Consider the following 11090-nt stretch of genomic DNA (forward strand, 5'->3'; position numbering starts at 1 on the left):
GGTAATGAGTGGTTTCTCTAGATAAGCTAATAGCACAATTAAAACTCCGGCTTTAATTGTTCGCTGGCTTAAGGACGGTTCTCCTGAGACGTTTACTTAGAGGAAGCAGCGTAAAGAATCGTTCTCTGCACAGCGCCGTCATGATTGATGATTCCCCTCACAGTCAGTGTTTGCCTTCTTCACAAAACTCTCCCCTCTCATATGGAGAAGATATTTATGGGTTTGCAGAGCACTTAAAACCAAGGAGACACTCACATTCCTCAAAGGCAGGAAGCTTAATTAGGAAACTAAAAATTCCTGTTTTGAATTTTAAAAAAAATTTGATTTTTTTTCTTTAGCATTTTTCTTCATTTCACCCATTTGGTGCAATCACACTTGTACCGAGCCGCAAGATTTGTAGAAACAAAAAGCACACTGAGTCGGAAAGAAAAGTACTTCCACCTTGCACCTATTTTTATCTGATTAATTTGTTACTAGAAGAGAGAGAGAAAAAGAAACAAAAACAAAGAAGTTGCTTGTTGATATGTCATACATTTAATCCCAGCCCTGCCCAGTCCTGATCTGGGCCATGCTCACTCATGCAGGAGTAACGGTGAAAAACTAACCCGTCTTTGGGAGCACAATGGCGGGCGCCTCTGTTGCCCTCAGACTCCCCACATAGACGGTGCTGTCTGACAAGCCCGCCTGCCAAACAACTCAATTAAGCAGAAAAGGAGGCAAAAAGAAGAAGCCCAAACAGAAGAATGGGAGAAAGGAAGGGGAGAAAAAGGAGAGGAAAACAGAGGAGGGGAGCGGGCCGGTGGCTGTCAGGCCCCGGCGACGCCCAGCCGACGTTTGGCGACAAGCGTCAGGAACACAAAACGGGAAGAAAAGAGAGCCGATCTGTGATGTGTTAACTGGAATTCCTGCCTCCAAGGCCACCGAGGGTTCAGAGGGCAAACGAAGGGCCAGGGGTTCATTACCACAATGACGCTCACACACAGGCGCACCGTCGACGCACCAGAGCTTTATTCTTGCATATATTAATCGCTTTCAGAAAGCCTCACACAACAAACGTCTTTACTTTTCACAAAGACCTGTTTAAGTTCTTATTTTAAAATTATTTTTTAGGTAAAAAAGATGATTCACTTATATTCAAATAGGTGTGAAACTAAATGTAATGTACTCATAGGCGAAGGTTTGAAACAATTGTTTGGTTGTGGAGTATTTAAAATAGCATTTAGTTCATTTAACAGGCAAAAGAAAGTTCATTGGTTTGGTTTTCAGATAAATCTCTGGCACATAACTGGATATTTTCTTCTTAGACGTACCAACTGATCCACAAAATCTGGTTCGTTAGACGTAATTGTGTGAAAAAAGTGGACAGCCATTAAAATTTCAGTTCTGTTTTCAGCCATGGATAATTATATGGAGGACTGATCTTGCCAAAATTGGCAATAAAACTAGAAATAAATAGTTTGATAACGTGATCCCTGTGGGAAATATTACATTCAAAAAATGAGAAATAAAAACTTATTTGACTATACAGTGAGGCATAAAGTGATATTAGTTTATCATTTTCAACGGTATTGACACTGTCACTGTTATTTGATTTTCCAACTTTATAACAAATGTTATTAAAGATTTAAATAACAATTTTCCAAATGTTATTTATTTTTTTGTCAATATTGTGTCATTTTTATCGTCAAAATCATACGTTGATTTAATTTCTCCGTTAATGTTTCCTCTTTGTCACTTAATGAAAAGTGGAGAGTCAGCTTCTCTCCAATTGGTCAACATCAAGATTGAAATAATAAGTTGGGAAAGTTTTTATTTTCTTTTTCTTTGCAATATTTCCCACTACTTTATCAACACAATTAATATTTTTATTGACAATTTTGGCAGGATCAGTCCTCCACATAGCCAATCTCTGAGGAAAGTTGTTTTGAGGTGATTTGTTTTGTTGTTGTTATAACCCTCCACACACTAGTAAGCAGTTGATGTCAGCAGAAAGAAAAGTTAATTTTTTAATTTAGGCAAAAACATAAAATAAAAATAAAATAAAATAAAACATCAAACAAGAGCAAATAAAAAACCGAACACAAATAAGCTTTAAGTCTCTTCATGGAGTAGTTGACAAGCTGAACACATCTCACGTGTGGCAGCCAGGTATATCAGAAACACACGGTACAGCTGTCTCATTGAAGAGCGCCCCCTAGTGGCCAGTGACTGTAACAGCTGTCACGATGCAGGGTCCAGTCCAGTTTCAGCATTTTCTTGCACAGACGTTATTGCATTTTCATCAACTATCCTCTTACAGCATACAAGGTTAGTCCCTGCTGTCACAAAGCGTTCCCAAACCATGACACTTCCACCTCTGTGCTTCAGAGTTGGCATGAAATTATTTTCTTGGACTTGGATTTTCTGTGTTGTGGAGTCCAAATGGTTCAATATTTGAGTTTTCTGTTGAAACATCATTGTTCCACAAGTCTTGGTCTTCTCTGTGGCAAATTAAAGTCTGGCCTGCACTTTTTTTTTCATCCTTTTTTTGAAAAAGGATGAAAATGTTTCATCCTCCAAAACTCCCAGTTTTCTCTTCTGGTTGAGCAACAATCACTTTCACATCTGCTGCAGGTCAACATTTCAAAGTAAAACATTACATCAGACCACTAAAAACACATTTTAATACATAAATGTAGGCTTAACAATAAGTATGTATTTTATTTTCAAAAGATACTTTTAATTGACAAAATCCAAATTCTAATTTATTGAATATGACAGGGGCATTTTTCTGTAGGTTTTAAGAAATATTCTAAAGTTATATTTCATAAGTGCTACTGTTAAAATTGATGTGTTATAAAAACAGAGAGACATCCAGCGGCGTTTTACAAAGTTATTTGTGTCATACGTTTTACATTGTCTTTGAAATCTAATAATACATTTTATTTTAAGTTCAGAGAATGAGATCTTGTATGTAAATGCCAACAATATTCAAGTTTTTATCTTTTTATTGTCTGGGACATATCGTTACTCGGTTTGACGTCAATCCTATCTTTTGACATGATTTTATCTTGACTGATGAGGGGCGGACTCGACATTAAGTCTTTGACTAGAAACGGTTGTGGATGTGATGGTTAAACTTGCAGTCCATACCTTTAAGGTTAATTATGCACCAGCTGCTACTTAACCAACAAAAAGCCAAATATTATCAGAAAACAAGCTAATCTTGCTCAATCATTTCAGGTTTTGTAAAGACCACACACACACACACACACACACACACACCTCAAGCCGTCTTTCAGATGGCCGATGGGCGTAATGAGGTATTGGTTGATAGCGGCCTGTAAAGTTGTAATGAGGGCTGTGGTGTGAATGGGACGGAGTGCTGGGATGGATGGGAGAGAACACGAAGCTTAATGAGCGGGCCGGCGGACTCAGCGGTAACCCCGTTGTATCGCCCCGGTCTGAGAAAGACGGGGGTGACAGAGGGGATTTGGGAACGCCAGGGTGGGACAGCAGCGCAGGAGGGCCCGATGTTGTTCAGGCAGGGAACGAATAAAAGCTGGGTTAGAAAGTAAATGGGGGTCTTGACCAGCCCCTGCGCTCCACTCATTGTAGAGATGAAATTTATGGCTGAAGACTTCCTTTAGCCAAGGACTCCCCACGTTGACTTGTAGAAGAGCTACGAAACAGAACGACAATGGGCCGAGGCAAACAACACTTCCAGATGAGAGGCTGGAACAGAGGGAAACAATGAGTACTGTCTGGATTTAGGGCTGGAGATAAAGCAGCTGAACACCTCTGGTGACATCCAAGTGAGTAAACATCTCTGAGAGCGTCTCTTCTGACTGAATCTCTGTTCCTGACGACACTCATCTTTTGATAAGTTGCATATGACAGAAACCTTCTTAGAGTGATTGGGAGAATAGAAAACAGGTTTGTCGTGAATCCACAAGAAGAGTTCAAAGATGGTGTTTTTTTGGGGGGGGGGTTTCCTATGGTAAAAGCAAGAAAGTAATTATTTTATGTTTTTCTGTGAGCTGGTTAAAGCAGATGAACAGATAAAAGATACTGATGTTAGATTAGCTTTTTGAGCATTACATCATGTTATCATGTTATCCCTTCATCAAACACATGCCCGGGATGTTGCCTTGATTCTTTCATGCATTTTTGATAAATCTCTTAATCTCCTGTCGGAACCACTCCGCTATGCAAAACGCCTGGTTGGCCCTAGCTCTGCCTTCAAGGTGCAGCTCCTCCTCCTCAGAGCTGCATTTTCTGAGTTTCTAAGCAGTCCTGCCCTGCAACTCACCCACTGAGCTCCTTCAAACTATCCGGCAGCAATTAGCAAACATCCGACGGAACTGCACAGATCAGTTTTACGACTTCTGGTAAAAAGGTTCTCAAGGAGTTAGTAGCAGAGCGATGACTTCCTGAAGGCGGAGAATCAGAAAGAGTAGGAGTTTTTAAAGAGACATAGGCCCAATTTCAAGGTGTTAAATCAGGAAGTAGAATTTCTTTTAAGTCATATTTGATATTTTACATTGACATTTTACATTTTTATAACAACTGAAGATAACATAATTACTTGATTATGCTGTATAATGGCACCATGTATTAGAAAAACACACAATGCTGCTCCCTTCAGGATGTTGCTGCTATGCAAGATGTGCAGCAGCTGCATTTAACACATGATAAACATAACTTAAGAGTCGGGCCAAGGTTGTATAGGGCCCCATATGTCCTATTTATCACCAATGACCTCCAATCACTACAGCATCTTCTCTAACACATAGCTTCATTCATCTGACCACAGAGAAGAGTTCATCCCCAGAGGATGGACAACGTTTACATATTTTCTCTTGATTCTATTAGACTCTGATGTATTGTGTTGTTGGTGAAACACATTTTCTTTCACAACTGCCAAACATGTGGCTCCGCCCATGCTATCCACTCTGATCAGCTTCCCTGTCTCTCTGCAGAAAAAACAATCCCCACAGAATCATACTGCCTCCACCATGTCTCACTACGGGGCTGGTGTGTTCAGGACGACATGCAGTCTTCCTCCTTCACACGTAGCGGTTTGCAAGCTGACCTAAAAGTTTCATTTTGGTCTCATCCAGCCTGAGTGCCTTCTTCCACATGCTTGCTGGGACTTCCTGTTGCTGAGTTTCAATGATTGCTTTCTCCTGACCAATATTCTTCTTAAAATCCAGTAGAGTGTACTAATAACACATTCTGCTACCTGGGCTGTGGAGGAAAGTGGCTGCATTGGATTTTATTTAGGGGTATTCGATTAAAAGAGGTGTAAATACATGTTCCTAGGTTTTCATTTAATTACCTTCCTAATATATAATATAGCCTTTAATAAGTCATCGATTTTTTGCCTATTTCTTTTGGAAAGAAAGAGGTGGTGGTATATATGTATACTGTTTGTTTATTTGTTTTATTGTTTGTTTGTTTGTTGTTTTTTCCCCAAATCTTTTCTGGCAGCAAATGTCTTAGACGATTATTTTGGAAGGTGACGATTTGCAAACGGTTTGGGAATCAGACATTATGTCATTTCCTGTTCACAGATATTCACTACTTTGCGTTGGCTTTTCGCCTAAAACCCAATAAAGCAGAGTGAAGATTGTGAATGTAATGAGACATGACGTAAAAAGAAAAACCTTTGCAAGGCACTGCAGGTTATCAAGCTTTGTCAGTGTAGTACTTATTTATAGAACTAGAACTTGATATTTTTGCTGCTGCAACATGTTTTGTGCAGCAATCTTAAAGAAATTAATCAGTTTTTCCTAAATATTTTTCATTTGAAAAACAGAGGTCTGCTGAAAATCACCCAACTTTTTAGGATATGTGCGGTGTGTGTGTGTGTGTGTGTGTGTGTGTGTGTGCATTGTCCCACACGCTCTCCTCGCCCCATTGAACAACAGTGATGAAATGGAGATGAGTTAAAGTGCTCACACAAAGACTGACCAGACCCCTGCGTTGCTCCGACAATGAGACCTCCAAACACAAGAAAGTGAGAGCCTCTTGGAGAAGCTCAGCGAACGAGTAGAGAATGAGAGGGGGGAGAAATTAAGGAGACCGGCTTGAAAGGAAGAAAAGAGAGGGAGAGAGAAAGAGAAGAAGGGCCGAACCATCCTGAGAGCAGGAGGAAATGGATGGTGGGCAAAGGTAAGCGAGTGGAGAGCCACCCGGAGAAAATGGCAAGGTAGCTAATCCCTGGGGTGAAATAAAGCAGCTATATGTAAATGAAAGACGTGAAGTTTTGGGCCATCTCACTTTGATCTGTAAATCAGAAGCACCACTCCTCCTCTTCTCTTCTTCTTTCACTCTCACCCACTTCTCCTTCCCCATTTTTCCTTAAAGAAAAAAAAAATCAAGCCTTATTTAGCTTAATCTCACTTAATAGCATCCAGCTCCTCCTTTGTCCTGGCTGACGCTGACAGATTCCCGTCCCTTTTCACTCGCCACCATTCACATATCTCCCCCCTCCGTAATCCTCTTATTCCAGGGTGGCAATTATTTTGACCATTTTTTTTTTTTTAGATATATCAGCATTATGGTTATGATTATTCTCACTCCTGTTATTCACGCCGAGGGCCGGGTTGTCGGTGAAAATGTCGTCCCCCACGGCGCCTCTTCCCGTACGAATGTCCCCCCCTCCCCTCCTCCTACGGGAGGAGGAGGCTGCCCACTTTCTTCCAGGGAGGTGGCGAGTTTTCAGGAGTGAACCCCTCCATTCAGCGCAACACATTTTCTGGGCGTTTGAACATATTGTAGCGAGAGTGCGACGAGTAGCTCAGAATCACCCGTCCCGGCTCCTCCACACAGAGAGACATCAAGAATCTGCGGCTGGAGGAGCGAGAGGGGGCTAATAATCAAAAGGCCTTCTTTCAGCGCTGCGGTAATTACACGGGCCGGTTTTGATCTTTTGCTTGTTGGAGCAATGAAAGAGGGGCAAAGATGAGGACTGTTTCACCGGTTTCGTTTGACACGAAGAGGAGGCAGTGGAGGAGGAGGTTTCTAACTCGGCATCTTGTCGGCATCTTGTCGGCATCTTGTCAGCATCTGCAGCGCGTCAGGAAGGGCTAAAGTGAAATGTTTAGAGTTTTACTCCGAAAACCGCAGCAGGTTTTCACTCCTGATTCTTTGCAAAAAGTGAAGTGTCTAAGTAAAACGCTGGTGAAAGAACAAAGATGCAAACTGTGACGAAAAAATTTGACAGTAGATTTGTAAGGCAGTCACGTTTCTTTAACCCAAACCCAAAGAGAAGCTGGGTTATTTTAGCTCTACAGACGAGGCTGATCATCCTTCACAGACTGTTATTTAGATTTGAACAATAACCTGACTTCAGATTAAACACTGACATACTTTAACCCGATTAAGAACTTCATTTGCTTCAGTAATTCAACTCAAAAAGTGAAAATCCCAAACCGTACAGCTTAATTGCACACAGAGTGAAATGGTTCAAGTGTTTATTTCTGTTCATTTTAAACTCAGATCCTCGTAAAATATGAATCCAGTTATATTCAGTAAGTTATAAAGTGTTCCAATGAGGCTCTTTTGTCAAATGTGAAGTACACTTTACTTTTAATTAAACCCACATTTCATTTCACTATTAAAAATGTTTTTTTTTCATTGCTATAATATGGTATTTCAATCTTAAATGTCATATTTTTTATTATCTGGAAGCAGAAAATGATCTGAGCTAACAGAAATAAAGGTTGACTTTGTGAATTGAGTGAATGAAATAAATTAACTTCTCAATAACATTTTAACACATCGAATGGTCCTGTGTTTAAGAATAATCAAAAAAGATTCTTTTTAATTCAGAAAAGTCAGTCTGTTAAGAACCTTCCTCTGCACTCAACGTTTGGTTGGTGCTGCTTTGGCAGTGATTCCTGCGTCAGCGGCGTGATGAGGTAACGACATGCTGGTTAAAGCTTCGGCTGCCAAGTCCTACTGGAACATCGAATCAACTTTTCGGTCAAACTTGTAAGCAGATCTTGGACTTCTGGCTGCCACGGCTCCAAATATGGCCACTGAGTGTAAAGATTTCACACTGGACTGGATTTAAAACTAATCTACTAATATAGACTAAAAACCCACCTGCGTAGAGTTGCTATTGAAACATAATCAATGAGAAATTCACCAACGATCTGATGTGCACTTGAAAAATTGTAATGTTTAAATTATTGACTGTGTTTTTATGACTTTGTGTTTTTATGATTTTGTTGCTGTAAGGTGGTAGTCAAATAAAAATTGATCGATTGGTGGATGGGCCTGCGCATCTCCACTCCTCCTTAGTCTGGTACCTTGATTTCTGAATCATTCAATGTTTACTTTCCTCTGAGAAGAGGGTTTTGAACCACTGGATGTAAACTCTGTGCGCGGTGGTCCGACTCCAGGTCCGGTTCCACGCCTTGTGAATATCCCACAAACTCTTAAACGGGTTTTGCTTAATGTCGACGAGACATTCGCGTTTTTACATAGATTTTTACCCAGAATGCAAATGGCAAAAAACCGTTAGTGAAACGGTGACTGGGACTGACTAGTATATATTCCATTGAGGGAAAGTTACTTTCACATCTGCTCAAGAGCCCCCCTGGTGGTTGAAGAAAAATCCACATATAAACCAGAAAATACAATATATATAAAAAAAAAAAAACACTAAATGCTCTTTGGGTATGAGGAAGCGGGCCGGATCTGGCATTGTTCAGGGGGCCGGACCAAATGACGTGGCAGGCCGGATCCAGCCCGCGGGCTGTAGCTTGGGGACCCCTGAACCAAAGTCTTCCAGGACTCCACTGAAGAGAGGCTGGCCTGAGCAAAAAGGTTCTGAGTTCAGATCCCTGCATGGTCATCCAACATCATTTGGTTTGGTTCATTTAGGCTGTACTGCATAATTTAAATTTTATGTTATGCATGGAGGAAAGAGAGTGGTAGCTCTGTGTTTTATTTAAGGAAGACATAAATGGGGGAACTCTAAATATTTAACGATAATGTTCAGCTTCAATGCACAAAGTTCCACAACCAGTATATCAATGTGTCTGTTTGTTGTTTTCTGTAATGTTTCATGAAGCTGCGCTTTTATGTTTACCTAGAACATGGCAGAGACGGTAAACGCATCACAAGGACATGAATATATTTTCTATATTTAAAACAGGCATCATTTTCTTGGAACACATTTCTATTTCAAATCTCCTGGAAGTAATTTGAGCAAAAAGTCAGAAGCAAAACATTTGACTTTGTGAATCTTTATTCTGAGTATGTCGCTTTAAACAATATAAAGATAGAAACCAAAATGCACAACAGATTGGAACATGTTCAGGTTCGTCAGAAAGACGTAAAAAACCTATTCCTCTGCAGCTGCAGCTAAAATTTGCAGCCAACAACAGCATTTGATTCAATTTAAGGTCAGACTAAGCTTTTCGACTTCTGTTACAATTTCAATAGTTTACAATAGTTGGATGCAGTTCGGTCGATAATTGGAAATGTGTGTTACATTCAATAAACAAGAAAAAACTCATCGAATGAGGTTCTTGCTTGTCTGTGGTGAAGGAGAAGAAAAATAATGCCATGTTAAAACCAAGAATATGTGATAAAACATACAGATAATACGAAGCAGAACAGCATAATGTGCTCGGATAAAATCAGAACAAAACTGTGAGTAGTGTAGTAACATTTCATGAAGACGTTAAACTGTTAGAAAAATACTAATTCCTATAAAAAAGCTTGCATAATGTGCAACAATCATAGAGAAATCCCCCTGCAGGCTTCGAGTCTTCACTTTGGGAATCTGGGAGCAGGTTTGGAGTGGTTGAATCTGGGCAGTCTGCAGACTCCACAGGGGCAGGGGGCCCCACCTGCGGCCCCCACAGAGCTCCACTGCACCGGGGCCAGCGAGGCCTCCATGTGGCCTGGAGGAAGCGGGGCGCATTTAGCAGCTGAGGAGGACAGTGAAGGGGCGGAAGAAGAAGAAGCCGACGACGAAGAAGAGGTGGTCGAGGAGATGAGGGACTCGTGGGTGAGGAGGAGCTGGCCGGGCCCCGCAATGAGGGGCCACCCACCGGCAAACAGCAGCCGGGGGACAGGCCCAGCGTTCACCCCCATGCCGATGCTCACCTCACCCAGCAGCCGCCGCATCTCCTGCAGAGACGAGCCCAGGAGGAGGATGTAGTTCCTGGCCAGAACCAGGGTGGAGATTTTGGAGAGCCTGCGGCCCGGCGGGGCCCCGGGCGCGTGGGACTGAGAGGGAGAGGAGGAGGAGGAGGAGGAGGAAGCGTAAGGCACCATGACTTCCCTCAGGGCGTCCATGGCGACGTTCAGGTCCTGCATCCTCTTCCTCTCCCTGGAGTTGATCTTCCGCCTCAGCTCCTGCTGCTCCTCAGGACTCAGCTCCTTCTGGGGCTTGGCGGCTCTCGCGCCGCCCTGCAAGCCGAGGAGCGGTGCCGCAGTCAGGCGGGAGTTCAGACCGAACCCCGGGGGGCAGTGGGGCAGGTCGTGCACCGACCCGGGGCCACAGAGAGGCAGCGACTGCTCCTGGGCCCTGGCAGCTGTGTTCGACAGCACGTTCATCGTCAGCTCAGAGGTCAGCGAAGTCACGCTCTACTCTGGCTGTAGAAGGAAAAAAAATGTAAAAAAATACTGATGCTTTGGAAAAAATAAACGTCCCCGACCTGGAGAATCAACTCTTCATTCTCTTCTCCTCGTGTCTGAGCTTGAAGACGACTGCCAGCTGCCATCCAGCACAAGCAGAGTTTGAATCTTGAGGTTGGTGCCACGTTAGCCGCGTCAAAAGGCGGCTTGTTAAAGCAGCGGCTCCGACATCTCGTCTCCACAGCTGTGAGAGGCAGGAATCTCAGCTCAAAGAGCCGGAGCAGTGAGCTAAATGCTGCTCTTACATAGCCCCACCTCAGCTCAACCCCTCCCTAACACTTCCTCATCCAGCATATGTTTGCAGAGACAAATCCGCAAGAGTCAGAAGTTTCAAACGCTGAAGGAGAAATATAATAACGCAAAGTGCGCTGGTGAAAAGTCGGGAAGAAACGATTCGGGATACTTTATTTCATCCAGTGCAACTGGATTTATTCAGCTGTTTGAGC

At 42.4% G+C, this 11090-nt stretch overlaps 1 protein-coding gene across 1 annotated transcript; it reads right to left on the bottom strand.

Moving 5' to 3' along the window:
• Positions 1 to 9226: 9226 nt before the first annotated feature.
• On the bottom strand, positions 9227 to 10870 carry olig1 (oligodendrocyte transcription factor 1). Its single transcript, XM_015045194.1, has one exon. It carries the CDS (start codon positions 10561 to 10563, stop codon positions 9772 to 9774), a length of 792 nt encoding a protein of 263 aa, XP_014900680.1. The 5' UTR covers positions 10564 to 10870; the 3' UTR covers positions 9227 to 9771.
• Positions 10871 to 11090: the final 220 nt, after the last annotated feature.

The sequence above is a fragment of the Poecilia latipinna genome, unplaced genomic scaffold, assembly GCF_001443285.1.
Source record: "Poecilia latipinna isolate Pla-1442-1.1 unplaced genomic scaffold, P_latipinna-1.0 Scaffold712, whole genome shotgun sequence".
NCBI classification, from domain to species: domain Eukaryota; kingdom Metazoa; phylum Chordata; class Actinopteri; order Cyprinodontiformes; family Poeciliidae; genus Poecilia; species Poecilia latipinna.